The 17,763-nt window shown below is 41.5% G+C and overlaps 1 protein-coding gene across 1 annotated transcript; it reads right to left on the reverse strand.

Moving 5' to 3' along the window:
• Window positions 1-3,536: 3,536 nt before the first annotated feature.
• Window positions 3,537-17,499, reverse strand: LOC311171451 (cytosolic 5'-nucleotidase 1B-like; the record flags this gene model as incomplete). The annotated part of the gene is made up of 10 exons (XM_084234309.1): window positions 17,339-17,499; window positions 15,637-15,726; window positions 15,109-15,291; window positions 14,044-14,178; window positions 12,319-12,765; window positions 11,835-12,002; window positions 10,662-10,791; window positions 8,203-8,325; window positions 7,572-7,756; window positions 3,537-3,815 (listed from the first exon to the last, which is right to left on the reverse strand). The coding sequence occupies exons 1-10, from the start codon at window positions 17,369-17,371 to the stop codon at window positions 3,537-3,539; spliced, it is 1,773 nt and encodes a 590-aa protein (XP_084090435.1). The 5' UTR covers window positions 17,372-17,499.
• Between the last annotated feature and the right edge of the window lie 264 nt (window positions 17,500-17,763).

Consider the following 17,763-nt stretch of genomic DNA (forward strand, 5'->3'; position numbering starts at 1 on the left):
CTGGGGCGTCGCCGGTCGGCCCTGACGGGGCGGCGTGGGGCATGCTGGGACTTGTAGTTCTCGTTCCGATGCCGCGGATTGGCTGGGAGAGAACGGCGCGCTGGGACCCGGCGGCCGCCGAGCTGCCTCACGGCTGGAGGGTGGAGGGTGAGCATGGCCCGGGGGCTTCAGGCTGAGGCTCTTTCTACGCAAGGAAATCCCGATCCCGAGGGTGGTGGCCTCCCGTGCTGGTGCCTAGGGAGTGCAGTGACCATGCAGATCTGGGTATGGGCTGGCTTACAAATCCCACACCTCAGGGCTGGCTTAGGGTGTGGTGTGAAGCCACCCGGTTAACCTCAGTGTGGTTCACCTACCCCATCTGGAGAATGGTTCCTGCCCAGCAGAAGTAGGAGGAAGGCTTGTTGAGCCTCCTTTTCTCCCCCCTCCCTCTTCCACCCCTCTCACCCCACAAACACACACTGATGGGGCTAAGACCTTAGCGACCTGAATCAGGTGGAAGCAAAATGGGCCACACTTGAGCTTTGCATAATCACCGGGAAGCCTTGTAAGAACGAAACCAACCTCAGAAATGGTGTTATAGGGCAGCCTCGATATTGAACGTGTTCCTGGCTGTGGGTCCTCACCCGCACGCTTAAAAAGGACCTATTAATACTCCACTATAGGCACACACAAAAGGTCAATAAAAAGGTTTATTTACCAGGGAAAAGGAAATAAAGAAAATGTACAACTCAGGGAGAAAATAGGGAAATAAAGTCTTTAATGCGTCCTACCCGATCCACGGACCTGGAAACCCAAAAAGCACTCTCCGAGCTGGCCTGGCGCTGCGAGCTGCGAGCTGGCGGAGAGCCAAAATGGGGGACCCCTCCAAAGCCCACGTGTCTGGCTTTATACCAACCTGGCTGCTTAACCCCACCCTCAGGTCCCAGCCACCTTCCCTTGGGTGGTGATGGGATTTGGCGTTCCCAGTGCCTTTGGCTTTGGCCTGGGGTGGGGGTGCAGTCCACAAAGCCTGTATGGAATTAGCTTTAGGACAGCCTTTTCCTAACAATGGCAGGGCCCCTTGGGGTACCATAGCTTCAAATTCAGTAGGTCCAGATGGGTCCTGAGGATTTGCATTTCTAACAAGAGATGATTCTGATGCTACTCATCTGGGGACCAGAGTTTGAGCCCTGCTGAAGACCTTTATGACCCTGATCCCTATAGAAAAAGTCATCCTCTAATGGTCTTACTTGACACTGGCAGACATACACCGGGGATAGCTCGGACCTACGGTAAACACAAACCTCTGATCAGGTCCACACGCAAGTGCTGGCCCAACCCTCCCACCAAACTGTTAAATGTAACAGGAATGAGTAAGAAAGTGCTTTGTATACTTTGTATATTGTAGGAAGCTTCAGGGGTACTGCCACAGGGACCCATCTTCCAGCTGCAAAGTTCATAGATGTAGACCAAGCTACTCTTAAGTCATTCTTTCATCTACAACCATCCAATGATACTGTTTCCAAACTCAGGGTACTTACTATCTAGTGCAGCGCCCTCTCCTGTCCTAGTTCCCATTCTAGAATCTTTAGGATAAAAGAGGCACAATTTAAAGTGAATTGATAAAACTTTTCCACCCCCATATATTTGAGAAGGATTTAATATGCAACAAATAGTCATGATACAGAGTAGTCCCAATACAAAGAAAAAAGGGGGTAGAAAGCTGGAAGTTTTTATAACGTGTACTGAACATGGAGCTCAGAGGCGGATAGCACATTATCACTGGGGATTAGGGCAGTAGGAACAGACATCATGAGCAGCTCTTTATTCCACCTTCTCTCTTAATTTAAATCAGCCTCTCAAGCTCACTAAACCTGGAGCACATAAGTTTCTTCTTCTCCTTTCTATCCATTCCTTCCTGTCCTTGAAAGCCTCATTTCTCTCCATTTCTCCATTTCCAGCCTGTACAGATCTCTGCTTCAACCTCAAGTGTGACCCTCACTTGGCACTGTGGACAAACAGCCCTCTAGTGTTGGCTCTTTGAGTTTACACATTTGACTTTCTCCTGGAGATTTAGGTTTTAAATTTCTTAAAGAATAGGATTATACCTGAATCTCTGTTGTCCTTACATTGGGGACACAGCAGTAGGTACTCATTAAGCATCATGGATGATATATTTCGGACTAGCATACATCAAGTTAGGAACCAGATCAAAAATGTATGTCAGCAGTGGTCTTAAACTCAAGCCAGGGGTGGAATATGTGTGGCTGGGTGGGGTAGAGATGGAGGTAGGGGCAGAAGGAGCAGGAGAGAATGTGGAGAGAAGCGGCATCCCCAAGACCTAGTGTAACTGCGGTGTGGATGTAGCATAGAACATAATGGAATGACGGATTTACTCAGGATGGGTCCCACAGCTGTAGAATTAATGAGAACAAGTCGATGTGGAAGGCTCTATAACACAGGAAATAGACAACATATAACTTTTGAAGTAAAACCTGAATTTTAATCTTAGTCTTACCATTTATTAGCTGCACATCCTTGGACAAGCTACTTAATCATTTTGAACCATAAGTTCTTCATTGATAAAGGAGAGTAATAATATGTCACAAATGTTTGGTTTGATGAGAAAATCAGGGACTGAAAGTAAGCAGCTCCTTGAGACTAACTTGTGACAGATGGTGGTTAATAAGCAATCAATGGTTTTTGAAAAAAAAAAAACAAAACAACACACACACAATAATCACAGCAGAATGGTAGCAATGAAGGACCAGGACTCTGCACTTCATGTTCAGTTGATCATTTTGAAGTGGTGGCCATGGCTTTTTTCCCCCTATACAAACATTTTGCCTCCGAAGACAGAGACTTCAAATATGAAGTTCTGTGATTCAGAGGCAATGAACTTACCTAGTTAACTGCAAAAGCTCAAAAGAGATTCTGTCTGGAGCTCATCTTAGATGGAAAGTACCCGTATGAATAACCAGCTGATTTATTTCTAAATGAGCAGTATCAAAACCGGTCCACTACTGCAGGTGGAGCGGCAGTCTCAATTTGCATTGATTAAGAGGATGATCATAGAGTCAGTAGACTAAAAAGTTCTAATTTTCAAGAGTGTATTTAACCATGCTCTTTCCTCCTTGAAGATCACTATTCTGTAATACAATAGGTAACAATTTCTTCCATCTACTGGCAATCAAAAGTGAACAATATTTTGGAAAACTAGCCTTGTAAAAATGCCCATTTAAGCTTTCATGTTCTAAACTTATCCTAAAGAGTCATCATTATGACTCGCACACAAAAAGCTAAGTGCGATGGTATTCAATAGCATTGACAGTTCAAACAAATGTAGCTTGAAGTTTCAAATTATTTAAAAAAAAATCAAGAGAAAACTTTTCCAAATGAGCTAACTTCTGAGGTCCTAGCTTCTGAAGAACTACCTAATTACCCTAGAGATCCAAAAGAAGTAGTTTCTATAATACCCGACTCACTGCTTTATTTTTCCTCGCATCCCTAATTAATTTTTTGATTAATGTCATAAGGTACATGAGCTGTGTTGGTGCTCATTTTTTGTGCCCTTCAATGCGGAACATGTGGTCATCAAAGAAGATGTGCGGCCGTATCTTCATCAAAATGGGACCTTTGGGAGCTCCAGCGAGGAAAAGAGCTTCATCTATCTCTAGACCCCAGCGGCGAAGGGTTTTCAGCACACGGGCACCTGAACTAGCTACGCTCCTGGCTGTCACCAAGTAGGTTCTAATAGGGCAAAGTAACCGTTCATCTTTGGCATAAAACTTCTTTTGCAGTCTGCCTAGTTCTTCCAGAAAGGCTTTTAAGGGAACCTGTAAAAGGAACATGTCATAGCTGTGATTCAATGAGTCAAAGGAAGTGAATTCTGAAAAAGCAGAGGCTTACAAGATATAAAAAGATGTAATACTGCATGAGAGAACAGCATTGTAAGGCTGGTGGCAACAGTGTTGAAATTGCCAGCATTTATGTTAATCAAGTTTCTCTTTTGGACCCATCTTGCATGGAATACATGAAGGATATATACTATATATACTATATATACTATATATACTATATATATATACTATATCACCCATATCCAAATATTTTGTGTTCACCTATCACATAATGTGACCTATAATAAGTTAAATCAGGGCAACAGACAAACTATCCATAGAGAAATAGAATAAATAAAGTTCAGTTGATCACTAAAAACACTAATCTTTTAATTTGCTTTTTGTGGTTCGTACATTAACTTTTTAAGCTGATACCTTTGTTTCCAGTCTTGTCTTATAGTTACAAAGATGCTATATACTTTCACATTTTTATCTTCAGCCTTACAGAATACTTAGTTTTAGCTCTGATATAGAGAATAAACTTGGTTTTTTTTGATGTGACCCAATCTGAAAGCCTTACATTTTAGAACAAACATTATGTTTTAGCCCATTTACATTTATTAGGATTGTAAATACAGTTGATAATAATCCCATCTTATGATTTTTAAAAAAGATTTATTTATTTATGCACACAAGAACTAGGGTGCAGGCCAGAGGTATGGGGATGAGAGAATTCACCAGAGACAGAATGGGGCACAAAACGGGCAGATCTACTGAAATACGTTGCTGAGGGGAGCAGCGGGAGAGTCAGGAGAGATTTGCTGCGCCCTATGGGTGACTCCCTGGTCAGGGATCGAACTCGTGCTGCAGTGGCTACAGACAGCTTCATAGGTTGCGTCTTAACCATTTGTGCCACCAGGGAGGCTCCCGTCTTATGATTTTTATTGCACTTTCCGTGTTTAAAGATTTTTAAGGGATTGTTAACTAACATCTCTTTGCTCTTTTCCTGGGTAAATGTGTGTTTCTTCATTTAGGAAAGTCTGTATTATTTCTTGCTATTGATTACCGTTACAACTGTAACTAATTATAATATCCTCAAGTCCTCTACTTTTTAAATCCAGGATCTATTTTTCTTTATAATGAGAAATAATAACATTAGGCTATACCTTCACCTCTCTCTCATCCTGTTTCTTTTCCAGCCAGCTTTCTTTGTTTAATCTTTCTCAGTGTTCACATTTGTGTTATTAAAGATTCTCATTTCCATCTGCTTTACATTTTATCCATTGATTCACAATTTTAACTGAAGGTACCAGCATACTTACTCTTCCTTAGATCTTCTTACCTTCATATTTTTTCCAGTTTTCATTAGTTATGTAATTTCCACATTTCTTTTCTATAACCCTATTCCCTACAATTGCTGTCACTTTAGCTCCATGGTTAAATATATTTGATGCCCATTTATGTCTTTGAGCTTCTAGTTATTGGCTTTTTAGCCAAAATATGTCTTCTAGTGCTAGGTTTTTCAGAAAACATTATGAAAATAATAATCCCTCAAAAGATACTATGCTCTCAACTGTTGATCTGTTTCATGTTTACTTAATGAACTATTGGGTTGTCAGAAAAGTCCTGACTTTTTTAAAAAGATTTGTTTATTTATGCACACAAGAGCTGGGGTACAGGCCAGAGGTGTGGGGGGGTGAGAGGATCTACCAGATAGAACAGGGAACAGAACAGGCAGATTGAATGAAATACACTGCTGAGGGGAGCAGCGGGCGAGACAGGAGAGGTCTGCCTCGCCATATGGGTTTCTCCCTGGCTGGCCAGGGATCGAACTCGTGCTGCAGAGACTGCAGATTGCTTCATAGTATGGTGCTTAACCTCTTGTGCCACCAGGGAGGCCCAAGTCCTGACATTTTTGACATTTTTTCTATGTTTTCAATGCAAAATGAGTCATGACTTTTGTGACAACCCATTATTTGATGCATAATGAATCCTGATATTTATTTTCTCTCTATATGATATTACAAGCAGTGCTCCACTGTCTTTTGCTATTGAGCACTGCTGTGAATGACTGTGTTTTTCACTTGTGTATATTGGCTGCCCAAAGAATTATTTCTTTTCACTTCTTTGAAGTCATATAATCTTATTAGGGCATGCCTCAGTGGCAATCATTGTGTTCTATTTCCCTATCACATAATGTGACCTTTAATCTTTTAATACTTTAGTACATGCATTAACATCAGACAATGCAGGGCATTTTCTTAATTTGTATTTTCATATAAATGTGCATCTTTATATTTATATTTAGCACAATGCTTGTCTTCCCCTTCCCCAAATTTTTTAGTGCTTTTTCCCCCAAAGATTCAAATTATGCATATGTTGGATTTTCTATACTAGTGACCTTTTTCTGTCACTTTTCTCTCTAAAATTTTATTTTTCAATTACATTTATCTCAGAATTCTATGATGTAAAGTTTTATCTCTTCTCTGATTCTTGCATTCCCATTTTATGACCCTAATTTGAAAGTTTTTAAACCCCATGGTAAATAGTCATAATTTTCACCTGTATTTGGGCAACAATTTCTAGTGAGAGTTCTTTAACTGCTACTCAATTTTGCTCTTCTTTTGTCTTTTTCTCATCCTGTCTTTGCATATGTTCTGTGCTGGTTCTCTTTATTACTCCTCATTCAAGGGAACTGATTTTCTATGAAATAATGGGAGGGTTTCTGAGGGAGGTCAAGGATAATCTTGAAAGACTGACCTGATTTCACAATTCAAAAGCTCCCCTTTTCTCAAATGTCATGGGGAAAAAAAAACCTGTTTTCTGCAAACATGAATTACCTAGGTGATCAGGTGTTTAGTCTTGCCTTCTCTGAGACTGTCTATATCAGAAACAGCAACTAAAGCCTCACTACAGGTGAGAAGCACACACAGGCAAAAAAAGAAATTGTAACTATTTTTTTTTTGACAACAGAAGCAAAGTGGACATAGTGACAGGAATCACCCCATCACAGTTTGGCTTTAAAACCCAGGGGATCACAGTTCTTATTGATTTGACTATTTCCAAATAGTCACTATTTCCAAATAATCACCATATCCAAGCCAGGTATTGAAATCATCCTGTCTTACTACCATTTTGGAAATGTTTTAGAATTCATATATTTGTATAGTAAAAGAGGGAAAGTTACTAAAAAATATCCTTTTGAAAAACTATTTTATTTAAAACATTTGGAATCTGCCTAGGTTTCAGAATGCTGGTAAGATTATTACTCCTCCCCTACCAACAAGAAAAGTCAAATCTAAAACATAATTTTGCTTGAGCCCATAAGAGAGCTAAGGCCACAGGGCAACCAAATAATATCAAACCTAACAAAACATCACAAAAAGTCCAAAGGAAAATCAAAGATATCTTCAGGGACAGATAGAATATCTTCGAGCATTGAAGGAGGACATCCCAGACACCATACCAGCAGGAATGAAAATTTCAATCAATTAAAAAAAAAAAGCTGATAAAGGCCAAGTTTGAGCTAGTGAGAGAGTATAGAAGCTTTGGAAGCCATAGACACAAGAAATACACACTCTCTTATAGGCCTTTCTTAAGGCCTTTGCTAGGTACTTAAGAGAAAGACTTCAGGCGGGGTAGGAAGAGAAAGAATACAGGCTTCGGTCAGGTAGACTGAAAGGAGGGAGTAAAGAAGCGAAAACTCCACCTTGTCCCTTATCCCCTAAGGAACAGAAGATTTAAGCTGCTTACCTGAGCAAGATTTTTAGTCTCACATGCATTTTCATGTTGAAAGAATTTGTCCACCCCATGGTCCTTGGGATTATGATCAGTTTCCTCAGCGAAAAGGATAGCGTCTCCATCAAAAGCCACGCGGAGCTGCGAGTCACAGTAAGCAACGTCTTTGGATCCTTCAAACATTGTTGCAGCAGCGATCCCTGACAGACCATGGCGATGGATTAATACTTTTTCCTGAGCCATAAACCTTAGTGTCTCCCATTAAAATAAAAAAAGAAAAGATTCTCCCAGGCCTTGCATTTCCTCTCTCGCTATCATCTGATGATTCAACTCTTCTCTGTAACTGCACTTCTCAAAGCGGTTGTCTACACTCTGCCTCCATTTCTGTGATGGGTGGGGAAGTGCAAAATGCACAGGACAGTCCCTGAGGATGTCCATCTCTAGGAGAGCAAAGCTCTAGAAGATAAACTGAGGTGTCCTCACCTGTGGACAACAGGTGAGGACACCTCACCTGTTGCCTCACCTGTGGGCAACACCTTAGCAGAAACTCCAACAAGGACATAACCCACAGATATGTGACACACAATATAAGTAGTTATTAGTGTAAACATCTTAATTAACTAGAGAGAGAAAACCAAACTGATACCTTCGTGAATTGCTTCTTGTATTTTTTCACAATCTGAAGAGAGATACAAGTTGGTAAGATAGGTCTTCAAATAGCCAATTGGGCTCTTTCCACCAGTTAGACAGAAGCGGTCAATGAGTAGGCCTATTATTGAGCAAGAAAGACTGTGTTATGGCGTGGACTAAAGACAGAGTACTTACTGTGAATGCAAATGAAAGTCACCTTGTTAATAACTGAGTGCTCATTGAGGTTTAGAATTAGCCGATATTAAAAACTGTCTTAGCTGTTTGACATAATACTGGTTGTGTTTGGTGCATGATAGTCTATGAAGTACTTCCACATAGACCATGCCCTTTTACTCTCACAACTTTATGACAGGCATTATCCTCATTACAGAAAAGGAAACAAACATAGACTGGTTCATGTTAATTCTTCTGAACTTCCTTCTTTCTCATTGACAGGGGTGGTTATAGTGTTGATGCTATTTTAAGTGCCATTCTATATTTCTCTAGTAAAATACAAATAGTAATAACAAGTAGTGCTAAGATTTAAACTTTTTAAAAAGCAACATCAGCAAAAAATTGTCCCTCTTTCCTGACTTGGCATTTTATATGCAATCATTAGTAGACTAAACATCAACATACTGTTCACTTCCTTTCAAATCACCAACAATTAAAAATAAGCTTATGGTATGCTTATGAAATAGGCACCCACATACACTGTGGATGGAGTTGTAAATTGGTACAACCAAATAGAAAGTAATTTGACTATATGTACCAAGATATTTTAGCAATTATACCTTTTCACCTGGGATTCCTTTTTTTTAGTCTAAGGAAATAATCTGAAATTCTGATACAGATAATTCCTTCTCAAAGCATGATTACTTGTAAAGCAAAACATTGCTCAACAATGTGACAACAGCAAAATAAAATATAACATTTTGCATATGATATGATACCTAATATCAAAGTGTTTCTGATATGTGGTAAACTGAGTCACTCTACACAATAAAACAGAATTTTAAATCTAGTCAGTTGTTTATTTTCTCTGTGGACCAAGAGAGTAAATAGAATGTGTCCATCAACAGCTGAGGTGGAAGTATTTGCTATGGCATTAATAAAATGTCATTAATTTTTAATAATTAATAATTATTTAAATTCTGTGTTGAAATTGGACATATTTCATTAATAATTATTAATGTCTCTTTTTCATTTCACCCAAGGTTGGATATAAGTCACATAAAATTGTACCCTAAATATCCCTAAGTAATTTGATTTAATGATCAGAAATTATTTGGTGGCAAATCAAAAATGATTAATGATTAATCAGAAATGATTAAAACATTGTCTCTTCTATCAAGATCATAGTTCACTAGGGAGCCAGATGGGTGTAAGTCTGCCATGGCAGAGAAGGGTGCAAATTGTGTTCAGCACCCAGACATGGGGAGTCTTCAGGTGAGAGATTGTTATCCCCTGAACAACCTGAATGAGCATATTGAGGCCAGTCAGCTCATCAGCACAATTTATAGGTGAAGAACTGGTTCCTTATGCTACCAGCCTCCAAATCCAATAAGATTGTGCTGTAATCACAACTGCCATTTATTGAGTGATTGTGCCCCTCATCTATGCCACATCTTTGATATATGTTCTCTCTTTTCATATCATAATACCATAGAATGTTGGTACATTTTTGAAAGCAAAACTTTTTTAAACTTTGTTTCAGTAAAATATATCAGTCTTAGAATTAGGATAATATAAAACTCATAACTTGTGATACAGCTTGACTATTTATAAATATGTCCAATTTCAACACAGAATTTAAATATGCCACAGTTAGCCTAATTTTGACTTGACATGTCCCAAAGCTGGATACATCACTTAGAAAATAGGCTAAAGGTCTTCACATTAGAAGTCAGATCGTTCCATAATAACAAAAAAGGGCTCTTTCTCTTAAATTTCTGGAAATGTCATGAGGATACTTGAGCTAATGAAATTTTTCATGTTAAGGAATAAAGACAGTTTTACCGGCATGGCATGGATTTGATGTGTGAGGAGAATAGCCAGGAATAGTCATATTTTAAGAGCAGAGAAGTAAGGTGAGAACCTTTAAACCTTTAACATGTATCTGTGGTGAGCAAGAAGTTTGATCACACAGAGAAAGCCTCTGGGTTGACAGCTCCTTGAAGTCAAGTTCAGAAGTGAAAAACATAAAACAGAGAAATATATTGCAGGACCTGGGATTAGGACTTTGAAATTCACATTTGACAAGTTAAGTCCAGAGCTTTGGGCCCAACTCTGTGCTGAAGTTAAAAATGAACATGGCCTCTCTTGTTCTGACATAGGCAAATAAACATTCCTCACGCAGAAGGGGGTGTCAGTATCAAAGACACTGCATTAGTTAGGCCACAGTTAGCAAAATAACATGGCCTCTTTCTTTCAGAGCAGCGAGCTGTTCCTCCCCATGGTATTTATTTTACTTACCATAGTGATTGACGCTGTTTATAAGCCGCACTCCCACTTGGGCATGGTTATTAGTCATCAGCACAATATCAAATAAGTCCTGGTCATTGGGGTATAGCTCGCGGAGTCTAGCATTGACATGTTGCAGTGCCTGCAGGTGGCAAACATGAACGTGGGTGAAGAGGGGCAGGGAAGGTGGGCATCGGGAGTCTGGACAGAAGGCATCTCACTGGTGTCACATTCGAGCTCTGGTCTTCACTGAGAGATTATGAATCCTATAAGGCAGGGTTATGGCATCATTTCTGTATTTGCAGTTTCTCATACTTCGGACCCTAGGTAGTGTTTGCGGAATAGATGGGTAGTGTTGAAAATTGTTACATTTGGTTTGCTAGAATTATCTCTGTGAGTCAGGCAGCAAGAAAGATCAGGATAAACCCCTCCCTGGTTTTTAGGTATTTGTAAAATCTGCCTTTCTTTATCTTGTGAAAATATAGAGTGCTTAAGGAAATTGCACAGGGACCTTGTTAATGGTTATCCTTGCACGGGGAAGGGCCTTGCTGATGGTTTCTGTACTGTGTGCTCGCAATGTGGGCACTTGTCTGTTTCTTAAACGTGAGGTTTGTGGTTTCCTCCCATGAGTCTGCCGTGCCCCATAAGGACTTTCTACTCATAATTTGTGGAGGAGCCATTCACTCATGTTCATGTTGTTACTGTTTAATATTTGTATGCCTCACACAGGGGATCAGAGTTTACGTGTTCTCCATTTCAGTACAAGTTCAGAGACTCTTATTATTAAAATCATGCCCCTGAGTGTCAAGAACATCTTGATTTTCTTCATATGCTATGTTTGGAGCAAGGACATCTAAAATGAATTTTATTTCATTTGATTTCTACTGCTGAGAACTGTATAGTCATTATTACTTTTTGCAGGGTGGGAACAAAGGTTTGTTACAGGTGTCAAGACCTCACAGGGAAGCTCAATATCCTCAAATCTAGAATTGCGGATCAGAGTCCCTTTCTCAACAGCCAAGGTCTCTGTGACAGCATAGACTGACCTGAGGTTAACTCAAAAGGACAAGAATGACAGAGGTAGCTAGGAGCTGTAAGGGAGCCTGAGTGTGATCCCAGGGGTGGGCCTGGGTCCTCCCTCTGCCTTCCAGGGTCCTGACAGGCTGAAGGCAGCCATGCAAATACCTTTACAAAGCGGAATGCAGGCCCTGGAGTCAGGATGACATTCTCATTGCTGAGCTGATACTCCATGTACTTTTCCAGACCCTCTTCCTCGAAGATTTTTGCGCCATCCATCATGTTGAAGAGCGCCCGGGATGACACAGCGATGGTGAGGGCATGCCTGGGTTTGGGCTGCAGAGGGGGATCCAGTGAGGGGACAGACTGTAAGCCACTCAGACTGTAAGGGATCAGGACGGGATTCATCCCAGGGCAGGGTGGGAAGAAAGCAGTCAGGCCTCTGCTTGGAGCATGGGCTGCAGGAGAGAGCCAAGGGCTGGAACCCCAAGTTTGCAGGGGGGAGAAGAGGCAGGAGGCTGGGATGAACTTCCCTCCACCTTACTTGTGGGGAGGTGAGAGCAGGTGGGGCTGTGGGGCTTTGAACAGGCCCACCAGGGCTGTGGGAATACTAGGAGGGACACCAAGGTACCATGGCAGTGGTCCTGCTTACCGGTGGGGGGCGCGAGCAGCTGGGGGTCTTCTCATACAGTGTCCTCATTGATGCCCAGTAGGCCTCATCCTCATCTTCCTCTATATCCTGTTGCTTCTTCCGGGGGGGCGGGTCTGATGACATACAGTCGCTGTCCAACTGGGAGGAGGGGTAGAGCGACCTGTGAGCGGGATAGGACTTCCACTCACTGGGGGGCGTGCGGGGATAGTCCCTCTTGTCCCGCATGATGCCATGCGTCCAGGTGTCAGCGTTCTCATTCATCTTGGTGGTGTGTCGAGCTGTTGGCTGGTACTGGGGCTCTGGGGGTGTGGGAGGGCTGGAGTCCACAGGAACAGGTGGTGTGTGCTGCGAGGGTGGAGTACGCGGAGAAGGCTGATCAAACTTTTGAGACTCGTGCTGGCTTGGGGAGGCAGATGAAGTCCTGGAGGTTGCGGAGCTACTGGGGAGCTGGAGAGAGAAAATAGGCCTCTGAGTTTGCTGCTCCCCTAGGACCCTTGTCCCCAGCTCTGCCCAGCTGGCATCAGGGAGCTGTCCACTACCCTCTGTGTCCTTCCTACCTCTTGGATGGATGCTGAGTCATCTCAGCTACTCTAGGGATAAAGGGACTCAGATATTTCAAGACTCCAGATAGCAGAGATTTCTATTGCTTTCATTTTCTTCCAGATCCCTCCCACCACCTTTTATTTATTTATTTATTTTTGAACAGCTAGAGCGCAGGTTTTCCTCCCTGCTTTTTGGTATCTGGCACCAAGTTTTCAAAGGTCTATTGCTTTTGCTGCCTGTGTACCTACTTGGAGCCCTCGAGGTGGGGGGTCATAGGGATTGAAGAAGGGCCTTGCTTCCCACTGCCTCCACCTGTGACCTCCAGGTAACACAATGAATGAAGAGACTGAATGTTCCCCCCGGAAGACTTCACATCCCTCCCCGTATTTGCCCTGTTTTTATTACAGTGATTGCTGGGAAGGGTAGTGGGTGGAAGAATCTATCATCTCTAGAAGTTCCTGTGCCAGTGGAACTCAACTGGAAAGAATCACCTTTTATCACAGAAAGGAATCATTTCAGAAGAAGGGCCCCCTTACTTAGGTGTGCAGTAAATTCTTAAGCATTCACATATTATTTCAGCTTTGTTGATTGTTTCCTATTTTCCAAAGGCATGTTCCTGGGTAGATTGTTGATCTAATGGAGTTTGAGATTTAACAAATTAGAGGTCCACAGAGGTGGATTGGCAGGGTGCGTGTTCTCCCAGTGGCTGGGTCTGTGGGAGAACTGTGATTAAACTGCATCCAAAAGTTTAATCTCAAAAAACCTAACTTATTTCTCTTATGTGACTGGGCCTAGTTACACGTCCAAAGCAGCACACAATCTAACGTTCTTCAACAATTTATGTCTTTTGGTGACCTCTCCACCCCCTGTTCTGAGACTTGGGTTCTCCAATGGTTGTTGAAGAAGAATAAGAAAGCATAGAGATTAATCATTAAATGTTCAGTTTCTCAACCTAGAGACCCCTGGTTTTAGTCTAGTTCTTGTAGCAAAAGGAATGTGAAATCTTTGGCAAGTTCCTCCACACTTCCATTTCCTCAACTATGAAAGGGTACTTAATAAGGGGTTTTGATGAGGACTCAAATAGCTAAACCATGTGAAGTGTGTAGAGAGGGTCTGGCACATAGAAAGCATCGATAAGGTCTATTATTGTCGTTCTGTTATTATTCTTTCATCTCTCTCTACCTTGTTACTGGTAGTCTTGCCTCGGCCTTCGTCTATCGATGGAGCTCTCAGGGATGGGCTCCGAGAAGTTCGAGACCACTGATTTCGCGAAAGGTGCCCTCGAGAGTCTGTCTTTGGCACTAATTCTTGAGATCCCTTTGGGAGAGAGGAGAGACCCATGGGTGAAATACCCTACACCACCCATTCTTTCCATGCACGCACCTCTACAGAATGGCTATGTCAGACTAAACATGACCATGCCCAATGAGAACATCTCTGGCTTCTATGACCCTTAACTTAACCTTGGCCCTTGTGTATCGCGTTAGCGCTAACCCCATCCTGACTTCTGTGAGGAGCAATAAAGTGGGGTTCAACCTGGAACAGCAACCAAAACCAAGAAACAAATCTGATACCTCCTACTTTTTTTTTTTAAAGGTTTATTTATTTACGCATACAAGAACAGGGGTGCAGGCCAGAGGTGTGGGGGGTGAGAGGATTCACCAGAGACACAGTGGGAAACAGAACAGGCACATTGACTGAAATACACTGTTGAGGGGAGCAGTGGGTGAGAAAGGAGAGGTCTGTTGGGGTGAGACAGGAGAGGTCTGCTGCACCATGTGGGTAGCTCCCTGGCCGGGGATCGAATTCTTGCTGCAGCGGCTGTGGATAGCTCCATAGGTTGCGTCTTAACCCCTTGTGCCACCAGGGAGGCCCTACTTTTTTTTTTTTTTTTTTACCTGTGACTCGGCTTATATGGAACTTAGTAGAGTTGGTCTTTGTCCTCCTTTTTTCCCCATCTCTTTCCTTATGGATAAGCCTGTTAGCACGTGCCAAAGAGACATTGCCACCATTTTTTGGTAGACTACAAAAAGGAGGGCAACTGGTACCCAAAGGAGGCTGCAGCAGAGCTGGAAGGCTGCTGCTGCATGGGAGGGAATGGAGCCCCCTAGCATTCCCTTTATGGGAAAACAAGGATAGGGGAGACCATGGAGAGGCAAGTGGAAAAGTTGCTATTTCCCATATCCTTCCCCTCACCCAGATTGCCTGTGACTCCCCTCCAAAATCAGTAGTTTGATCTCTGCTCACCCTGATCATGGAGAAGTGCAGGCCCTGCTCCCACAACAGGCACATGTGAATATAAATACGTAATGTGCGGCAGGGACCAAGAGGCACTGTTCCCTCAGCTGCACAAAGGCAGCGTCTACACGGCGTGTGACCGCTCATGAGGCAACATCTCAGCAAGTGTTTCGGGCTGCCTGCACGACTCATCTGAAAGATTGTGCAGAAAATGGTCAATGTGATGGCCGGGCTCCCCTCCCCTCCCTGAATTGAACAAGACCAGTCTCCTCCCATAGGCTGAGCAGAGGAGATGGCTGTGGTTGGCTGTGGTTTCTACTCAAATAATCTACTTGGGGATGTGGAATGGTGGGGGGAAGTGGGGACCAGCTTTACCTAGTTTTCCCTTGACCTCTCCATGAAGATATTAGTTATACTTGAAAACAAATCTCAACAGCCCAGTCTTCCCTCTCAGCACTCCCTGGCCCCCTGATATTTTCTATTATATTTTCTGTTTTTTCTTTTTTAATTCTCTCATCAGCTCTAAGGTCAGCTCACCTGAGTGCTCAGACGGACTCCTGATTTCTCAGAATCCCTTCTTTTTTCTGCGTCTATGCTGTCTTTTGAGTATCTCGATCCAGTATCATTCTTAATATGGAAACAAAGAATGTTTATTAATTTTTAATGTCAGGGACATTAGAAACCTTTTTTGGGGGGAATAAAAGAATAAATAAAATTAGAATTTATCTTTTTGCCAATATAAAAAAAATATACAAATTCCAGACAGTATTTTACCCCTGTTCTTATAGGCATGAGTCAAAATAACACATATTAGAATATTATAAAACATTTTTGAATATAGAAAGTTGTTAGTTTATAGAGCTAAGGCATGAGGCATTTGTTATTTAAAAAATGATAATATGGTATTTCCCCAGGGCTCAGCAGGACGTGGATTTAGGTGGTTCACATAGCAGGCCTTTTTCTTTTCTCCTTTACACTGAAGCTCACCATTTATGGAACTTTTCCTTTTGCCATGTAGTGTTGAGACTTACCTTGCTTTCGCAATTAACCATAGCTCCATTGTCTATGGATATAAGCCTCAGGGTATTAATCTGAGTTTTAAATTCAAGGACCTTCGTCCTCGACAGATCTGTTGACTAGTATGTTTTCTTATCAAATTACACATAGCCTCTAGTTTGAAAATGTTTTTTTTCTTTTAATTAACAAACTAAAAGGGAGCACCATGTAGGAAAGCACAAGAAGATGAAAGTCACTGTATGAGTTACTGATTGAAATATAAATTTGCATTTTCAATTGCAGCAAATACTATTATTTTGGAGCATTATTTGTGTAATTTCATGCTTTCTAGGTGGCTGATCAAGATTAATGTTAATGGTTTGTTTAAGGATCTCAACTTCTACCTTAGACCAAGGTGCCCAGGGGGGATCTAGACATCATTTTCTGTTCTAAGCCTTGCATCCAGAAAAAAACATCTGATCAGTGTTACTTGAATAATTGAGTCTGTGACTGCAGAGAATGGTATAGCTGTGTAGCCCTAGGACTAATCTTGATGTCCTTCCATCAACCCATCACCACCATAAATCCTATCACTTTTAACTCTAAGAGGTATTCTAAGTCCAAAGCCTCTTCTCCATCCCTTATCATGGCCTTGTTGCAGGTTTCAGATCACCATGGACTTACATTCTTGGATTGTAGCCTTTTGTGCTGGTATTTTGGCCTCAGATCCTCCCAACTTCTAGATCTACTCACACTTCCCTCTACACTCTACCTCTATATTTTCCTTTTGCCAAATGCCTTGTATTTGCCTACATACCATCCTTCTTTCTTTGTAACTTTCTCTTTCCTTTAGCATTCTTTAGAAGCAAGCTCAGCATGATGTGGGAGAAATTCCCAGTGTTAAACATTCCTCTGGGTTCTGTGTTTTTTGTACATACTTTTACTGAGCATTGAATTGTACTTTGTTTATGTGTTCTCGTCAAAGATAGAGACTGTGTTTTCACCTCTTAGCACTAACATGATCATATGCTCAGTAAATGCTGACTTACTGGATTGATTTATACTGTATGTTTTCATTTCCTTTTTCACCACTCTTTTCATTGCCTTTACTTCTCTTTTACCTACATGTAGTCATCATCTGAAATTATTTGATGCTGCAGAGTATTTCCAGAGGTAAATGATAGACTGATAATTACATCTCCTCAGTTCTTTGGCAAGATTCTAGGACACTCAACCCACTCACCTTCTTTTTTTGTTTCAGAGACGTTTGACTCATTTCTTTAACTATTGATATTCTTTGTTGTTATGCAGGATTTTGTCTCCCCAGCTCCATTTCCTGCTGTTTCTGTGGCTTAGTCCAGGTTTGAATTTAGAACATCGAATTTATGACATCATATGTGATTCCATAGTAACAAACTGACTTTGTGAATATGTGACTATAAAAAACAGTATTTCTTCATATTCGAATCCATCTACTCATAATCATTATCTGAGATATTTGGAATTGATGTCTCAACAATGTTCAAATGTTTATTTTACTATGTAACAAAATCAATACTACAGCCTCCTTCTTTATAACTCTCTTTAAGAATAACTGTGTCACTTATCATTCAATTCCATTTGTGGCTGTGTGTTTTCAGGAAAAGCCATACTGAATGACAGACTCAT

Source organism: Talpa europaea, assembly GCF_964194135.1.
Source record: "Talpa europaea genome assembly, chromosome: 6".
NCBI classification, from domain to species: domain Eukaryota; kingdom Metazoa; phylum Chordata; class Mammalia; order Eulipotyphla; family Talpidae; genus Talpa; species Talpa europaea.